Source organism: Haliotis asinina, chromosome 10 (genome assembly GCF_037392515.1).
Source record: "Haliotis asinina isolate JCU_RB_2024 chromosome 10, JCU_Hal_asi_v2, whole genome shotgun sequence".
Lineage (NCBI taxonomy): Eukaryota > Metazoa > Mollusca > Gastropoda > Lepetellida > Haliotidae > Haliotis > Haliotis asinina.
In genome coordinates this window covers 18,593,614-18,613,828 of record NC_090289.1, presented here as the reverse complement: position 1 = coordinate 18,613,828, position 20,215 = coordinate 18,593,614, and the positions used below count along the sequence as shown (strand labels likewise).

Genomic DNA, 20,215 nt, shown 5'->3' with positions numbered 1-20,215 from the left:
TACCACGGCAAAAGTTATTGTTTTATTTAGATATTGTCAGACAAATATCGTATCTATATACATATATTTCAAACAGTTACAATGGGCCATCTCTTAAGATTTATCTTCCCTTCACTAATCTCTTAAGTGCGCTGATCCTGACGGTCCAACCTAAAATCGACAGCGCATGTCGTAAATGCGTGATGCGAGCTTATGTGTCACTATCATATAGAGAAACAGTAAAGCCTTCACCTTCACCGGTAACGTTCACGCTGGTGCATGGACACCACATCTTTCCCCTTTAACAACAGTTTATCAAATGTTATGTCCTGATGTACTTGTTCCGTGATTCCACGATATATCATTGATAACTATGATTGCTGATATTGCAATTATGAAACACCAGATGGCCGTTCGGAGAGGTGTGGTGGAATCAGCTGAGTGTTCAAACAGGTAATGTTTCGTCATTCTGTTGACATTTAGCATTGGCCAATAGCAGTCTTAAAAAGCTGTTCTAGATGTATGAATATCAAACATTGAAACCTACAGTGTATTTCTTTGTATACGTTCTCGAATCTCTTTTGTTTTATGGATGATTTCACATTTGAAATTGGAAGAAAACAATATTTTTCGGACACAGGAGAAGCTATACTACACTTAAGTACACATTCATGGGTATTTTCCAACGTTAGTTCTTCACCATATAAATAAACAACAATATATTCATACTAATGATAGATCTCAATGTGCATGATAAATGACACAATTAGGTGACGTAAACATCAAACGCTTTACACATCGCTGATTTACAGTGTCTAAAAACAGTTTGCCTTCATTTTATTTAATTGATTGCAGTACGTTTGTGTTTCCCTGCTATCATCTGAATTTTCAAATTCTCACTGAAATAAAGCAATGAAGATATTCTTTCTTCGTCTTTACAGAAATATTTATATATATCGTACAATGTTGTAATTGTATCTGATATTTTCGCTTGATATTGCATGTGTACTTGTTTCACTACACATGCATGACCTTTGACCAGTCACAATACACAAGTCCTATCCGTTATATATGTACACGCACACATATATATAAATGCATAAACATTTCTACATGGAATGAAAAGTGATGTCATTATAACAATATTTGACTTTAACAAGAGCTTGGCTCTGTCTTTACATATTGAAGGTTGTCGTGAACCACACGGAAAGCCAGACGCTGGACCGTCGCTTACATAATTTGAAAAGGAGAGTTATCACCCCTTGCAACAAAAAGATTGCCCATTGTTTATCTTTTTAAACTGGTAGGTGCTGGACTGTTGACATGTTGAAACATACAAATGTGACAGAGATTAGTTTAGTATGTGAAGATACATTATTCGTATGGACAAGCCCGTGGAAATAATGAGACTTGTTTACATTGGAATACATGTATTGGTCTTTCAAAGGCTAGCACATGTTGAATTGATGGCACTAAAAGGAACAAGGGAGTTCATAAACTAGAAATTAAATATGTTCTAACTTATCGCTGACTCTTATCAGAATCGAGCATGTTAAGACCACAAGCTATCGATACGTAGGATATGCCCCTATTCTCCTGCGGTTAAGGCAAAGACCTTAAGGTGAATGGGCACGACACGGTCCTGTGTGCGATGAATGTATGTATTGTCATTATGACAATAAGGCGTACGTTTCTCCGGAAGAATCCGCTGACAGGAGCCATCAGTTCAACGTGTTTTGGTGCACGTCGTTCGTGCGTACTGCGAAATAAACAAGAAAATCGGTATGTTACCGCTACAAATTCTGATCGGGGATTTTGCCCCGGAATCGAGGATCGATTGTTCGAGCTTTCGAAGACTCTATCTCCAAACAAAGGACTGCTTCGATTTTTTGTTGTATGTCGCATTTTGGAGGTAACTCTATTGGCTTGAAATGTGTTCGCCCTGAAACGAACTTGGTGTGTTGACGTCGTTTACAGTTGTTTCCTTTTATATCGTAATAAAACCCCGTTAGTGACAATTTTAACTTTACAAGCCCTGTGCAGTTGTACACTTAAAAAACATGAAACTAAAATATTATGCTAACAAAATATACAGTCTATGACTATCTGACGGTGAGCACCACGCACTGTTCAGCCAGATGTCCCTGTTACATTGTTAAACAATTTAAAGGTAGAACATATCAATATACTGTGCCACTCTGAAAGAAATATCAACTACGTATTTATGTTGTATATTACGATGAACCAGCAGAATGTGATTATCAATGCCCAAAAGATTTTCCCCCTTCCCTGGAGCTAATGTGCTGCCGGATCAGGTATTTTACTCAGGGTGAATGTTTCATCAAACTCACTTACGAAATCTTTCCAGCATTAAGGGTGCAACTCAGGAAGTGACCGACAGCAGTACGGCCGCTCATGCTGCTGCCTTTAAAATGACACGCAGCATTGTTAAAACAAAATCGTGCCTACTCAACTTGATATGTCTGAAAATGTCAGCACAAGATCTTGTCTGTATTCGCCTAATTTCTGCATATCCACTGGGACTATAAACTGTATACATGTTCTGTAGATTTGATGCCATGCCAGAAATAGAACAAACAGATAGCAAATATGTGTTGCGGGTGCAGGTGCTTTTTTGTGGCTAATATAGCTCAAACCAGTTTGATACTAACTCTGAATTATTATTCGACAATTCAGAATGAGATGGGGATTGAAGATCTCTATCACGTTCGGCCACACTGTTGGGGGACCAGTGAGACAAGCTTAGCTTTCTGGGTAGTGTCAAAGTCGGATTTGCTGTAAAGGCCAAATTGAAGACAACATTAAATATACCACATAGAGAAAAAATAAAAATATAAACTTCACATCATTAGATATCAAACCCAATATTGTCAGTAAATATGCAGAATAACTCGCTAAGAGGACGGATAGAAACTTTAGGTGCCATCCTTGGAATAAATGTGTATAAAGTTGATGACCAGTGATTCCGAGGAGATGACGTGTACAGTGTGAAGAAATGTAGATGCACTGTACGCTGACGGGGTCTTTCTCTATTTCTGTGCACAAACATAGAAGCTAGTTTTTCCATGCAACACTCCTTCAAGAAGTCTTTGATGTTTATGTTAACGATAAAGAGTCACAAAAGGGTGTCTTGTACTCGACAGAGTAAATGTTGACGACGTTTTTCTTTTGCATAATTTGATATATGTTTTGTAAAGTGAAAAGCAGGTTCTTGATATTGGAAGCAAGGACACTCACTTGACAGGTTCCGGTCTTACGTTGCACACCTGCACAGAATGTCGCTAGCCGTTTACATGTTGCCGTAAGCCGAACAAGGTAGTATGTTATTGTTATTCTACCCCAACATCGTCATGTATCGTCTCTAGTGGCTGCTCCAACATTGGAGTACCGAGGAACTCCTTCTGGCTGGCGAGTAACTATCGTGTTCACATCTGGGAGACTTTTTGCGTACCCTGGCCAGCTAGCACCACGTGGCATGTCTAAGCACGGTCAGGTTAGTGGGCACACTGAACAAAGCTGTACTCACTGACTGAGAGAGATGGTTACTGTCGTGACCGTAGATCTCTACTTGATAATGTAGTCCGATTTATTGTCGTTCAGTTCATGTTAAAACTCGTGGACACTCCGCAGCACAGTAACAACATCATCACACGTTATCCTTTAAAACTCGAAACTGGTGAGCTAAGGGTTTTCGCTAGACAACGGTGTAGAATCTACATATTTATAGGATCAGGAAATGTTCCCCGAGTCTCCTCAGGCAGCATTTATCAATGACTCCTTTTTAGCATTACAATAACCATTGCTCGGGTTTTAAAATAAAATGTGGATGGTCAATTTTTGTTGACGGTTTTACTGTATCCGCCAGTGGTACAAATATGAACACTGTCGAAATGTACTGCTGCATTCAGTTTTGGAAAAACAGAAAATATATGTATGCTAATGCAGATTTTTATAAAAAAAAATAAGGAAATAAAGTTTTTCAGTTTTACTTTGGATAGTAAATAATCCTTAATAACCCAAATTAAACATCTATAAAATATTTGTTAAACTTTAAAGGCACAGAGTGTTCTTGAAGATGTGTCCAGGCACACAGTGTTCTTGAAGGTGTGTCCAATGTTACATGGTTTGGGGACAAAGCAAGGCCTCCACATCCTTATCTGACTCAAATTACATCTAAACTCCACTATGGGTGCTGATGTCGCGCAATGCTGTACTCATTCATTTCTATGCAGGATGGAATGTGACGGTTGGCTAAGACCGATCAAGCCATCGCTTATGAGCTACAGTTAATGGTCCCAGCTGTACTTAACACTGACCATTACCAACACCAACCAATTATAGTGGCCTACTGAAATAATTTTTGAGGTGTGAACCCCTGAACCCCTGAGCACCCCTCCCCCACCGTAACCCCCGCCCTCCTTTCATTATTCCTGGAACCGCCCAACAAGCACTCCAATGTCTGACAGCTTCTAACTACAGCTTTCGGGAATCAACGAATCAACGAATGATATTAGAACTCTCAAGCCAAATTGCAAAAAAGTCCGACCGGTCTACGCAGAACATAAACAGAAGTTGAGCTTGTCTTTAACCTGTGGACCTATCATAGTGATACCGCCCAAATAATCCATGAACACAAGGCACCAAATAGCGAAAAGAATAAGGCACTGGAGACGGGATTTTGTAAGCCAATGCAATGGCAGTTTTAGCAGTGTAGAGGTGGCAGTTGTCTATTCGGAAAAACCCGTCAACATGGATTTCAATATTGTAAATGACTCAAGAGACAAAATACAACTTGATAATGTCACAAATAAGACTTCTTAATGAAAGGGTGTCGTGTTACGTGGGACCGTCAGTCAATACCTAGGAACCGGCTAAGGTGCCAAACCATGACGTTGTTGTCATATCCCACGCTGTACAACGCTCCACGGGACACCTGCAACACAAAGCTCAAGTGGTGTGAGGTAGTCAGACAACAGTAATTATAATTACGTAAACGCACTCAGCATTGTGCATACACTGACGACATATAATTTGAGGGCCTGTCCAGTGATTTGCTATCATTTCGTGGAACATTTCGTTGCAGAAATAGTTTGTTAAAATCTGAAAATTGTTGCCATTATGATTGTTAGATTTGTAACAACAATCCCTCTCCTTTTGTGATAAAACTGAACTAGGGTCTGATTGAAACACCACAACTAACCATTGCATCCATTTATTTTCATTCATGTGATGTTTACAATCTATGAAGTGTGAATAGGTGATTCAAGGACTCCCTAAAAGAAACCCGACCTGTTGTGCTTGACTTAGTTTTGTCAGTTTTGGGGTCCAGCATGTTCTACCACAGAACCTGGATCCTGAGGGGAGAATGTCACTCTATTCCTAAGAGACAGCTGGATGGCATGATCTAAGTATCATGAGGAAAGAACGCCAGTCAATGCGTTATGTGGTCGCCCGTGGTGGTTCATATTATCAATCATTATTTGGGAACTGTGTGACAATCAGATTGGTGACGTAGTCATGGCGACCATTGTTAATATTCACGTTCTTGTCGATTCCCCTTAGATTTGAACATAAACTGTTTCCAACTTTCAGTTTCACTCTTGTTTTCATCTGATTAAATTAAAGACAAAAGTTTTTATGGATGACAACTTCTTTATTGTGAAGAGTCACGACGTTTCTAAGTATGTTCTTACTTCTTCATCAGGTGAAGGAAACAATCGAGTACAACCAGCTATAAATGTACATGTAAAAACAACAACAGTACGACGAAAAAAGCCAGTAATTGGTATATAGACAGGAGTGGAAGCCAGGAGTTGTTAACCCAGGCATTAATGCTAAGATAAACAATAGGAAGATAAACACTAGGAAGTCAGATAGAGCGGGGTAGAATGGACAAGTGGAAGTCAGGGAGTGTTAATCCAGCTGTGGCTGATGCAGTAACAGGTGGGATTGGGTCTTATTGGTAGTATGTACAAGGATTAAGTGGGCAATGAATAATAATGAAATTATCCCAATATTAATAAGCCCCAAGCACTAGGGAGATGTGTTCCTTGGTCACGATTGATAGCTGGTCGGCTTCTTCTGATGTCTATGGCCTCTTGCAATTTTCTATGCCGCCAGTTGCTGTTGTTGACAGATAGTGCCCTGGTGACTTCCCATATGATGTTATTAACCGTGACCAAGGACAATTGCCACTTCATACAAGTAATCTGGGGTTCAAGTACATGCAACAAGGCGTGGTGTTTTCGTATTTGTAGAAAAGAGAGTGTGACTTAAGAAAAGCAATGTTTCTGAACGTCAGCCTCTTTACTGTGTGTTGTTATTCACATAAAGATGTTGACATCTTGCTTTTCAATACCCTTCAAAAAGCATGTACAGTAGGCACACAATGGCAATGCGTTTCTAAATGCATGTTGACACGCAGAGTTTAAATGTGTTTTTAAGGCTTAAATATATAAAAAACCGGATATTTAGCTATAACATGATAGTTCATCGTGTGCAAGAGAGATAACCTGTAAACGGGAAATAGCGGTTTCTGCATTATATATTCTTTTTCATTTCTGGGTGAAGGCATAACTATGCAGTCATGGTAGCCATGATCAAGTCCCTACGTGATTACTGAAGTAATTGTAATTATTTCATTGATACGATGTTACCCAAGGGTCAATGAATCGTTGTTTAATCACTGACGTTGTCTAGTGTTGGAAATGCCTTCAAAATGTATATTTCCCACGTCAATTCCTTGGTTACCCTTCATCATTAAAATTCGATTGCAATTGTGCAAGCTAAACTAAAGGTCACCACAGCACATGTGCTAGTTATAAATCCAGTGATAGACCATCGTATGTCATTGAAATAGTATCAGGGTCACGCTTCCTCACAAGTTCTTATCTCGGCACGCACTGAGCCAGGAACCAGACTAGGACCGATAACTTAGACATTCATTTCACAAGAGTTGTCGCCCTTTGGAACAATCATTATTTCAAAATTCAAACAGATAGAAGCATTAGACGACTACATTGGTACGATTGAATCACGGTACAATAGCCAGACACAAGACTTGGTTGTGCTACATTCATTACATGCAAACTGAACGGGTAGAATACATCTAAAATGAAAACATTAGTATGTTTATAACATGAGTAAGTGAAAGCAGTCTCCATACCTGGAATGCTGTAACCGGTCCATCATGTGCCACTTCTTTTATAAGCTTACATCCCTCGTCCTCAAAACACCGGATTGAGTCATCTCCACTGGCCGTGATTACTGCAACGATATGTAGTCATATGTTACCAATACTGACAATAAGGTATGTTCTCATTGAATGCATAGACACACTGACAGACTGGACGAGTGTGCGTTGCGTTGCGTTGCGTTGCGTTGCGTTGCGTTGCGTTGCGTTGCGTTGCGTTGCCGTGAACTAATAGAACTTGACCACAAGAGGTAATGTCACCCATGCTTTTTGCACGAAACAGATAAGGCGATGCCCCCAGGTAGAGTAACAACATAAGTTGTTCACTGGTCGCGAGGGGGCTATGGACTCATGGGGGCCTGCGGGCCTGCGGGCTCGGGGAACATAAACACACCTCGAGGGTACATGAGCCCATGGACCCCGAGGGACCAGTGAACAACGTATTTATCTTACCGAACACCTGACTTTTAATTTTGAACTCTTTGAAGCACTTCTGTCGAATGCGAGGCTAATCGCCATTTTGCAGACGAAAAAAGGTAAACAGATTTAGAGTGATCTCCCTTCCATCGATTTTCAATCGCAAAACATCGGTAATTTCCGTGCTTGATGCGTGATTCAATGTTATTCGAGAAAAAGACGTACTACCATAAAGCACCACAAGAGTTCGTAATTCCCAGCGGGGTACATTGAAAATAATAGAATAGCGCTTAACCAATCAGAAAGCGACATTCATGTGTGAGGTGAGATAATACAAGTGATTTGTGGTAAAGCGCAACTAAATCTGATCTTTATGACAAAGACCAGGTGATTCGCTTGCCCAACTCCACTGACCCTAACTTCACCTACACTGTTGGTAGAGAAATGGCCATGGTCATATCAACCTGTAGGTTATGCTTCGCCCAGTGTATGGTGGGTGTGTGTGCAGGGGTGCGCAATTCCTCACCCCTCCCTTTTTGTCTGGAAAGTTTATTTAACGACCATTGAAACGCCCGTAAAACATGTCAAAATGAAGTGTACACCCCCTATATAAAAAAAGCTGTATCCGTCCTTGATGAGCTCTGTTAAATGTCCACTTGAAGGAAGGTGCATCTGCTGGGATGACAGTTTTAGGTCTTGTCCATGTCTGAATTTCTGACATTTGAAATAGCGAGTAGATCGTAGGATGTAGAGCTCCATGGATATGCAGCAACAACCAATCTTGATAGAACTTGATGATACTGTTGTGTTGAATCACATGACGTGTGAAAAGTTTCGCTTCAAGGACACTTTGACTGCGAAGTTCTGATACAATAATACATCACATGCTCCTTCATCTAGACTAGGGTCTCTGATCAGGCATCTACTTGGATTGTGGTGCTTGGTCTATATACTCAACGGAGATATTCTTTTGTTGTGATCATCAAAGCAATAGCTTCAGCTTCCGAATACTCTCTGTCAGCAGACCTCCAGATTTTACTTTCAAGCTTAACGTCGAAGACCTTAGCTTCCATGACTTCCAAGTATCCATTTCGGAATATAATAGTCTTGCTACTATTTCAAAAGTCGATTTCAGTTCAGAATCAGATTCTGAAAGCTGTCGTTTTTTATTATTTGCATTCTGTTTTAGATGGGCTAGTTCATAACAGAACTGTGGCACTGAAATGATCGACTGGACTGAACTGGTAATAATTCAATGAGGTCATTTAAGATTATGTTTCAGGAGGAAAAAAATCATGATATTTTTGCAATACTTACCGAACTTTTCGTCACCGTACCGGATGACCTTGAGAGAACTCAACGATCTCGTTGTATCACCATCGTATCTGCCCAGTTCACGACCTTTGTGGACGTTCCATTTTCGTGTGGTACAGTCCGCACTTCCCGAGTATAACATGGAACCAACGACCTGCAGTTGATGAGTGACCGCAGAATTAGTAATATTTCCTGATAGGTGTATTTTGTGACACCGGCGGTGCTCGTATACACATTGAAGGACAAGGAACAAAGTGAGTGGATGAAATAACAACTATGCGCACAACGGTAATATTAGGAACGTTTACATATTAGTAAGATATAAGACTTAAGATATTTATTCTATCAACAATCTACAGGATAACAATACAAATTACTGATATATAAAAGTAGGGGATCTTCGTCTTTTTTAATTTACGATTACAAATATTTAGGAGATATATCGGAGTCAATCAATGGTAATGTGATATTATTGAATGTTTCGCACTTCCTTACAACCATAGTTATTTGCAATGTAATCGCTTTTGAAGAGTATAGATAAGGCTTGTTGGGCAGTATTAAAAGTGAAACAGCTGTATACTTAGGATTTTGTAATTTCTCAGTTCAGAGAAATGATTCTAGTACTTTTTGGATGTTCGACCCCACACTCTCAGAACGAGGCACCTAATTGATAGCACACAATTCAACAATCATCCTTCCTCCCTCTCCCCGTTTTGACCTAAAAGGATTTTATGAACCTGAACATCTTTGCCATGAATTCAAAATAAATAGTGTTCCCTTTCTTTTTGCACATGACTTTATTTTACATAGTGTTGGAGTTTCCATGGCATGTTTTTGGCTTAGTTTAGAAACTGCAGTCGTGCTCATTTCCCAGGCGGATAACATACATATTTCTTCCCCATAGTTGGTGGGCCTAGGGGTTTTCGAAACCGTTTTGAATTTGACAACTTCGGCTTAAACTGGAAGCTCCTGTTGTCCTCAGTTGCCCCATATATACTCTGTATGTAACACATGTATTACCTGACTCAATGCTACAGAGGACAAATGTAACTGTTTTAAGATATATATGTTCATGTACACTGCACCGAGATTTTAGATACATGCCTACATGTCGCAACCGGAAATACCCACAAACTGCGGCAGTTCAACATAAAGCGGCACATGGCTTCCTGCACATGGTGGGTCAGGTCAGGCAGTTTTATGTAGTCTTCTTAGTCATGTTGGTATAAAAGGTAATAGTAAACTGCCCAATGAGAAATCAATATAACTCTTTTTTGCTGATGGTAAGTCTGCTGGCAAGCCTCTTATCATAAACCATTCAAGAAAGTAGGGTATTTTGGATTTACAAGATTGATTATATGCAAATCACGAAAGCCAGGTAGAAAACAGATGATTAAGAGAAATTCAGGGAATATGTGAAAATTTATTCAATTCCTTTGGAAATGCTTCATCTGTTTGGCTATAAATTACTTTGTATTACATGCATTGGCATTGACTAGCGGTACGTTCGCAAGAGGGAAAATCCCCAACGAATAGGACATTACGTTAAAAAGTGTTGATGACAAACTTCGGATACACAAGCGACCAAAAAGGGAACATTTTATGTAAATTAGTGCTACCCATCGCCGTGACGATGTTAGTGCCTAAAAGGGAATTTACATTGTATCCGCGTTTTCTCTATAGCGGGATAGACCATGGGCTAGGTAGGGCGGTCGGTACTACTTCGGGGAACTCAGTATCTCATTATCTTTTTAACGTAGCTTCTCTTTACAGAAACAGATTCGGGTGTGACACACTTCTGAAAATTTCAGCATTTTCATATAGGTCACCATAGTGTACATGCACCCAAAACGCACTCAGACTCTTGGAATGGAGTGTATTCCTTGCTTGGAAGGACAGCATACATATAACATAGCATAAAATGGCTGAGTACATGTAAATATTCAAAAATGCTGTTTGAGCTATTCATTTTCGTGTTTTTCCTAATTTTGTCATTACTTCTCACATTCTGATCAGGGCTCACAACTTGTTCTGGTTCTGCAGTTGTTCAGGGTTAAGGACAAACACTGTTCATGACTTGTTATCATCCTCACGATAAGAACGTGCTGGAGTATTTAGTTATAATTGCATGCATTTAAAAGTAGATGAGTGAGTATAAAATCAATTAATTAAAGATGTTTCTATCGAATGTAATCCTTAGGTACAGTAAATATGGAAAACGGAAAACCTTCACTCACTCACCTGAATACAGGTTATGACGCCTTCGTGACCCTTAAAGACTCTGTGCTGGCCACCATCGTGTAGATACCAGGTTCTCACTGTGTAGTCAATGCTCCCTGTGAAGAGGATGTCGCCGGGACCATCCAGTGCTAGACACGTGATCTGCTCTGTGTGGCCATACTTGCCACCAAAAACATTTAGAGGCTTGCCAGTACTTATATCCCAGGAAATAGCAGTGTTGTCGGCAGACCCAGTCACAAGTATGTCGGGATCTTCATCATATTCCTGCTGGAACTTCTCATCTCCCGGTCGAAACAACAATGGATAGACGCCCCTGGTATGACCTCGAAATACGCGGAGAGGTTCTCCACTGTCAAAGTCCCAACAGCGTGCAGTATGATCGTAAGAGCTTGAAAAGATGAAATCTCCAGCACAGATGATGCGTTGGATGATGGAAGTGTGACCTTGAATGACCAACAAGCAGTCTAAAGTCTCACAGTGCCATTTCCTTATAGTTGTGTCAGCACTGCCGGTGAAAACATATTTATCTTCAAAGGCAACACAGTTTATTCTTTCCGTATGACCAACCAGTTCTCCATAACATCCGGGGTCATCAAGACTTGTACTCCAGAGGATTGCTGTTGTGTCCTCACTGCCGGTCACTAAGATGGTCCCTTCGTCGTTTATTGCCATACAATTAATACCTGCACGGTGACCTTTAAGTACGTGGAGCAGACATTCGTCGCCGTGTTGGTTTTTGGGCGCACTGAAGACAAAGCCCATCGTTGAAATAACAGGTAAACTCAATGTTCCACTTCGGTGCCTAACTATTACTATCACAATAATATATTATCGGGCGAGTTTATAACAATTATAACCACAATCTCGTAGCGGTCGATAGACAAAGAATAGCTATGGAAATAAAAAAGATCGATATGGCAATTCTTCTGTCTCTGCAGTCTTTTGTTTACACCTAAACCAGTTTATCGATTATCCTCATGCAAACAACTTCAAGGGATCTCTACAAATCAATAGACAGCAATGGCCGCACTTGCATTTCAGGAAAAAGGCGATTTTCGGCAGATGTAAAGGTCTCGTGACTTCCTGTTTCTTCAGGTGGTCTGAAATACAATGTATTTAGTGAATTTATATACTTTTCTCATGTTAGCATTTGCTTAAAGAATATTTGTTTTGTTCTGGCAAATGATGTAGAACATGTTTATGGACCAAGTGGTGAAGCTTCACCAAGTCCCACGAGCTGCTGCCAGAAATGGTGCCAGAAATCATAATGGTGCCAGTGTGGTAGCATAATGTTTTAAATCCGAAATTTATCATTATTTCAATAACGTTTGATATTGTTTCGTGATTTCTAATTTTGTCGGGTTTAAAAAAACCCCAAACAAATTGAATTTCGACATGACGAAATCTTTGTACAACCAATGATGCGTCATTATTTTAGTCTTTTCGAAAAAGCAGGAGTAGGAATGTCATGTTACATCAGACGTTCATTGGAATTATAGGTTCCCATGGCATGAATGAGTTAAAATTGAATGTGTCACTGGCAGTATTTTAGTCACTTGTGATCATTTAAACAAATGATGTTGGGCATATAATATGATACAAATAACAATACAGTGCAATACAATATATCCATACAAAGGCGACGATACACATGGAAACCAGTAGTGATCATGGTTACCTGGCTAAATGTGTGTCGCTATCATAACTAGCCGTTATACCCATGGTATTGGGGATTGGTGCTCCACTGTTCGTGTACAGTCCACCTCCATAGTTCTTTATTTATTCTGTGTAGGATTTTGTTGCACATACGTTTATGATGTATTCGGGTGATTTTGTTTCTTTGTTTTCTAATAAATTTAGCCAATAGTCATTCATATAACCCTTCTGTCATATATCCTCTCATAGGGAACTATACGTCTTCAGCGCCGTTTACAAATGTCAGTGAACACATACTCACGTCAACGGATCATGTAAGTGTGTCTGTTTTGATTATATAATATAATTATTTAACGCCGCATTAGGTGATTACAGCTATGTGGCATCGTTCTGTAAATAATCGAGTGAGGACCAAATGTGATCAAAAGCATGAGCATCGTGATACCTACAAAGTGGGCCACAGACTTTAAAAACACATTATATAAGTTCTCGGCCAACTAGGTATGACTGATATGGTCAGTTAAGGAGACAAGCCCAGGTTCAGCGACAGCAGCGTGAGGTTGTACATTGACCTCTCTGGCCCTATATATACTCTCTGTATGAATGCTATTAATTTGTTACAACAATAAACACGGCTGCCCTCTTCTTCAACTTCACAACTGACGTTTACCTTTAGTTTTCCCTTTCAGCAGCCAGTCGAGGGCAGCCTGTAAGCACTTGGACAGATGTCTGAGTAACATGCGGATGTCAGTGGTTCGCTGTGATTCACGCACTGTATGTCCAGCGATATGTTGGAACATGCTACGTAACACCGTACACTCGTGGACAGACGGACAATGATCTCACTAGTACATAAAACATGAACATGATCCAACTATCAGAGTCAGTAGACGAGTTTCAGCTGAAATAGGATCGTCCACTCGCTCATCTTTTACGTTTTTGCTGAAAGAGGATCGACATGCTAACAATGCAAATTTTTCAGATGAATGCCTGGTGTGTAGTTTTAGTTCAGTCGCATTCCTTGTGAGGCCCTCCAATCTTTAAGTGTATCAGAAACCATGAGTCCAACGTTCTCATACTTTGCTGTAAGAGCATGGCTGACTGCTGTAGTGCTGCAGGGAGGTACATTGGTCGTGAGAGAGCGGTCTCCAAGTCGTTCCATATCAGTGTGACAGGATTGAGGTTTGGGGACCGGGCTGATCACAGGATGTGGACAATGGTCCACCGCTTCAAATTGGCATCGTACTACGAGACCTTTTATTATCGTCCATGAGGTTCAGTGCGTTTGCAACAGTGATCTATCGTTTAAACTCCCAGAATGTTTCCTTAGAATTGGATTCAACTACACAAAGTATGGGAGCCTACTCTTGGTCTGTCTAATGGACGTGACCATGTGCCATCAGCCCAAACTTGATCATAACCTTGATCCCTTACAAACTTTGAGGCCTAAGTCACAAACATACACCTGTCAGTGCTGCAATTCTGACATTCCTTGTTCTACACAAGTACTCCATCCAAATAACCACTACATGCATAAGACTAAAATGTGTTTCAGTCCTCGTGGATGACGCATTTGTTTAACGTTAAGGATAAACTCGACATGACAAATACACATCCAGAACAGTGCTAAGAAGAAACATGTTTCATATGAAGCCAGCAACTTCCGAACAAAAGTCGTTTCACCAAAACCTTTCCTCTGAGGCATGTTTCTCATTTAAAAAAGTGAAATAAATCTATCCCGGACAGAACGCATTTTAGGTCAGTTGTTGATTGAATGTGGCGTTTTTGTTTTTACACACAGCCCACATGAATGACCACGTTTCAAACCCACCCATTTAGTTGGCGACACTCGGGGACATTTAACCCAAATTTACTAACTATAAGTAATCTGTCACTATCGTTACAAAGCGCTCGTGTTTCACCTGCGTGGTAGACATCTGCCGACGGCGGTATTTGTGGTTTCCGCCATTATGAAAAGACCTGGATGCCTTAAATATTGCCCAAACCAAATCATGGTGTTTTGATTGTTTAGGGGACAGTTGTGACAAACCAGCATCAAGGGTCTTTGCTTTCTTTTCATAAAATGTTACTTTGACCAAAAGACACCACGACCTTTCAGCTCTAATATGTATGAGAGTGACACCTGTTGTTATTATTTGCATCGTCTAAGAATATTTATCCTATTAATTTGACCCTTTTTTCTTTTCATAAATACACGAACGCACACACACACGCGCACTCTCCCGCACACACACACATACGCACATACACACTTACATCATATATTTACAGAAAGTCCAACTTCACAAGTTCACCTGTACATTCAATTTACTATTTCAAAGTTACGGTATTTATCAATAGTGCATTTTATACTGCCAGCACTGTTATGTAATTAAGCTTAGATGCTATTTGCTGGGAACATATGAAGGAAACATAGTATTCCAACTCACAGTCACTTGCTGTCGGCCGAATGGATGTTGAAATACCCCAATGGAACAGAATTCTCACTTTTGGATATCTCTCTGAGTGATGTTTGTGCCTCTGTGATCTTGGAAACCATCTACGTCAAAGCTCGAATAAGATGGTAACAGTTAGTTGTTTTATGCCGCTTTCAATACATACTGTCCAAAGGGACATAACTCGAGGTAAATCGAATCCTTTATTTACACATCGATCCAGTTCATAAATTAATCATAGACAAACTTACATGTTTTGTTCCAGACAAAGGCGCCCTGGTTTCTTCATCGCCAGCGTTGGGACAGGCATACAAGTTGATCCATGTTGTCATGGCATCGTATATTGATTGGCTCCATTCACAGAGTGACACTGACAACTGGTTTAAGTCATACAGAGCACAATACTGTTTGAGTGTGACCATGTTTAGAATGGTGACGGTGTTCACCAGCCGCGTCAGTTGCTGTCGTCAGGGCCTTGAAGCAACAATCACAAAACACACGACCTCGACAATAAAAATCAATGTTCTGTTCGATAGCAGATTACAATCTAAAAACTTAATGCTTGATATCCTGTGTCATACGGTGTGTCGATTTCTGACATGTTAGATCAATAGCACCACTGGTAGAATGTTTCTCCAGCTATATGCACTGTTTGGTTTGGACTTTGATTTGATATAAAATTGTTTTTATTGAAGATATTCAGAAATACATATGATTATTTCATATGTAAGATTATATATTTGCCTTCACGTTAGGATTGAAATATATACCCTATATACGGCTATGTTGTAAGTGTTGCTTTCCGTTTTCTAACCGAATACAAAGCCAGTAACATTGAATCTCATCTCTTCTCTTCTCTTCTCTTCTCTTCTCTTCTCTTCTCTTCTCTTCTCTTCTCTTCTCTTCTCTTCTCTTCTCTTCTCTTCTCTTCTCTTCTCTTCTCTTCGTCTAAACGTGCACCAGGATGGAGACATATTCTTTCAGTCTCAAAGAAAGTGCGGAGTGGATCTCCAGAATAATCCACCAAAGAAGCTGTATTATTTGAACTTTGAACACAGGAATTACTTAGGAATTAATTTTGATGAATTCCGGATATCTCGGGCATTATTTCATACATTTTATATCATTATTCAACCTGAGAGAAAATGATCTTTAGCAGACACATACCGTTATTTGGCGTACCATTCTTCTTCTCCATGGAGAGAGAAAGACCTAAAGTTCTTTTGTTCACAATCCGAATTCATCATCATCACTTTTTTCCACCTCTAGTAAAAACTCTGTTCTTTCTGCTTCTTAAATCTCCTCGTTGTTTTTGTCTCCTCCTTCATGGTGTTCAACCTGATATTGTCATGGGTTCAGAATGGGAAACGTAGTTATATGGATATTGGCTGTCCCTTGTCAACCCTCACTTGTGAACAGATTATTGATAAAACGGGTTTGTAAGAAAACCCTTGCACTTTACAAATCTTTATTTGTTGTTGTTACAAAGGCACATCATGGCTTAGCAAACTGCCAAATCATGGTTGCTAATTTATCGCTTGTCAGTTATGACAGTTTTAGAAATCAATATTACTTCTAAAATGTCGATCTAAATTATAATTAATCCAAAGGAATCTTCATTATTTTCATGTTATATTGTTTGTTGTTTAAGCTGCATTTAGCTCTAGTTCAAGCTATATGGCTTCTGTCTGCAAATAATATAGCCTGGACCAGACAATCCATTGATCAACATCATGACCATCGACCTACGAAACGGGGTCACGATGACGCGGAACTATTGAGGACCAATCAACAAGGTTTGGTTTCTTATGAAGATTTGAGAAATACATATGGAATAAGGGTTACATATTCAGATCTTGAATATATTCTATATATTTTGCCAGAATCATGGAACAAGACCTTAAAAGGCTACGAATATATGTATTCAAATGACCTCAGTTTAAACTCTCTACAAAGGGATTTCATGATTTCAGCTAAAGGTTCAAGAACGTTTTATGATAAATTGCTAATAGTTTTTTTCCACATAGTTGCCATAAATGGCAAAACATATTCAAAGATATTGATTTTGAATGGCCCTTGATCGTTAATCTATGTAGGAAATTTGTAAAAGATAATAAACTTTTAGATTTTCAATGTACATTTTTGCATGGAATTATTTATACCAAGAGAGAACTTTTCACGATGAAATTGGTTGACAAATTTATATGAACTTTCTGTAAGGAAGCGGATGAAAACATGTGTTATATATATATTGGGAATGTGAGGAAACAAAACAAAATTGGAATTAACTTCAAATTTGGATTAATCAAAACATACAGGAACTAAAACTGACAAAAATTTCACCGTTGGTTTGGTACTCTAAATGTTAACCCACTTCTTTATCACACGATACTTTCTGCTGAAAGATACATCTATATTTTCACCGTGAAAAAGTCATACCCAACTTAGACAACCTTATAAAGATTTTAAAAGACCTGTTCATTGTGGGAAAATATATTTCCAACAGAAACAATGTTTTTGATAAATTTTCAAAAAATGGTCTCCTCTATTCCCACTATTCGATTTAGAATGACCAATGTTAACCGCTGAAATACCATGTGCAATATACCTATATATATTTAATGTTTTAGCATGATATACTCACATATTGTTACATGTATCATATGACGTTAAATATTAACTCACTCACTCACTACTTGTATCAATATCCTCGAACCTTGTATTGATGGAAACAAGAAGAAAAAAACATAATAAAAAGCATGTCAGCGGAGCCCTTAAGTCGCATTTAATGATAAGCATGGGTTGGAGGAGGCCAAATCTAACAAGTATCTTCACTGGTATAGTATGTGTAATAAAATGAACAAGACCAAGCTGTGAATGGCACAATGAAATGTGATAGTTATTTTCTATTTAATATTTTGTTGCTGAATCCCTGTTACAGGTGGGGACAAGAAGCCAAGGAAATCCTTGCCCACCTTTGAAGACGTGACATAAAAAAAACAAAAAACGATACAGGTTTTAGACATTATATATCTGTCTCACAAACACATGCACACGAATAGTATGTATAGAATAAACATGATACACCAAAGATTCACATGATCAGTGACAAAAAGCTGTTGGTGTAAATACACACATGCATACCAAGTAAAGCTAGGATTTCTAAAAGAGTGAACCACATAGACCACTTAGAAAAGCATATATTATTGTTTGGCCTGCTGGCCTGTTACACATGTCACAAGCTCAATAGCGAGTATGTCCACCATCAGCATTGAGAACACCAGTGCATCATGATTTCCTCAGGGTTTAATAGAAAAGAACCACCCTGAAGTTTTAGAACAGGAATTACTAAATTTCTGTTCTTGCACCCTCATATATCCATTGAGCTCTGAATCTGACATGTACACCTTTCATTTTTTTGTGACGGAGTTCCTGCACCACTTTGCTTTTATTAGAAAAGCATCAACATTGTACTCAATTACGTTTAACTCCAGTGATTCAAGTTCTTTGATTAATCACTCTTCCTGCTTAGTTTTCAACTTGTGTATAAATGAAGCATAAAAATAGCTTTAAGCTGGATTTCGAGTAAAAGAGTTTTAAAAATCCCACTGCGATAATCTGAGGAGTAGTCATCTCTGTGTACGTGTATTTCTGTGTATTTTAATCACTGCAATGACTTGAGGCGTGGCCACCTCCATGTATTTGTATCAGTGTCATGATTTGAGGTGTGGTCATCTCTTTGTATTTGGATCATTGCCACGATTAGGTACGTGGCCGTCTCAATGTATTTGAATCACCGCCATGATTTAAGGAGTAGTCATCTTTGTGTATTTGTATCAGTGTCATGATTTGAGGCGTGGTCATCTCTATGTATTTGAATCACCGCCCGATCTGAGACGTGACTATCTCTGTGTATCTGTGTCATTGTCACGATTTGAGGCGTAGCCACCTGCATATATTTGTATCTGTGTCATGATTTGAGGCATGGTCATCACTATGTATACTAGCCACACAGAACACTGTGCATTGTCAAAATATTTTCCCAGTGGATAAGTAAGATAACAATGTCAAAGGTACATATAAAGGGAGAATTTCAATTGAAAAATGAATCACAATGACGTCACGAGTCCACAAGCGGGACAGGGGTCAAACGACCATATCACAAACTCAAAAACGGGTATGTCAACCATCGGCATTGAGAACAGCAATGCATCAGCAGAACCTATCAAAGGTGCAATGAATTCGAAGGCTTGTGGGATATCACTCACAAGTTCTGTCAAGTTCTGTTGCAAGGTCAAGGACGTTGTCTGGTGGATGAGGAAGATGGCATAGACGTCAATCCATCTCGTCCCAAACATATTTTGCAGGCCAAGGCAGTAAGTCAAGGTTGAGGTGTTGTAAGAAATATATTCATAGCAACCCTTGCCGTATGAGGACGGGCATTGTCCTGCCGGAATGTTAACCCCGGGCCATGACGTTGCAGAAAAGAAACTGCCACAGGTTGAAGAATCTGATCGGTGTAGCCCACACCAGTTACGTTGCCCTGAACAATCACCGAAGTTTTTTGGCGCGCTGGTATTCCACCCAAAATCATCAGACATCCGCCCCCTAAACGATTCCTCTCCAAGACACAGACCTGTGTATTACGTTTTCCCACGCGTCTATAGGCACGTTCATCACTATGTTGCATGTTAAACCTGGACACATCTGTAAAATATTTCTCCACCAAAACAAGGGTCTGCGGACATGATTTCGGCACCACATTCGGCGAGCTTGTCGATGACGTTGTGTCAGGATAGGTTGTGTGGCGGGACGTGGTGGTGTGATCCTGATGACGTAAATGTTGTCGAAATGTGTTGGGATGAATGCGGCGAAATCCTGGGATGGTCCGGGCAGTCATCACTGCAGTCTGAAACCTGTGGCGAAGATGGGTCACACT

At 39.6% G+C, this 20,215-nt stretch overlaps 1 protein-coding gene across 2 annotated transcripts; it reads right to left on the bottom strand.

The window, feature by feature from the left end:
* LOC137298996 (WD repeat-containing protein 86-like) lies at positions 1–15,593 on the bottom strand. 2 transcript variants are annotated; one of them, XM_067831457.1, is made up of 5 exons: positions 15,528–15,593; positions 11,165–12,264; positions 8,927–9,077; positions 7,166–7,266; positions 1–4,933 (listed from the first exon to the last, which is right to left on the bottom strand). In XM_067831457.1, the coding sequence occupies exons 2-5, from the start codon at positions 11,924–11,926 to the stop codon at positions 4,850–4,852; spliced, it is 1,098 nt and encodes a 365-aa protein (XP_067687558.1). In that variant the 5' UTR covers positions 11,927–12,264; positions 15,528–15,593; the 3' UTR covers positions 1–4,849. The 2 variants fall into 2 exon arrangements, with proteins under 2 accessions (XP_067687558.1, XP_067687557.1); XM_067831456.1 differs by lacking the exon at positions 15,528–15,593 and adding an exon at positions 15,271–15,347.
* Positions 15,594–20,215: the final 4,622 nt, after the last annotated feature.

What these genes read in the sequence shown, in the direction of transcription:
- LOC137298996 (XM_067831457.1), bottom strand. Translation starts at nt 11,926, where the DNA reads ATGGGCTTTGTCTTCAGTGCGCCCAAAAACCAACACGGCGACGAATGT. An exon ending in GTACGGTGACGAAAAGTTCG is followed by an intron (nt 7,267 to 8,926) that starts GTAAGTATTGCA and finishes ATATCGTTGCAG; the next exon opens with TAATCACGGCCAGTGGAGAT. An exon ending in GACCGGTTACAGCATTCCAG is followed by an intron (nt 4,934 to 7,165) that starts GTATGGAGACTG and finishes TTTGTGTTGCAG; the next exon opens with GTGTCCCGTGGAGCGTTGTA.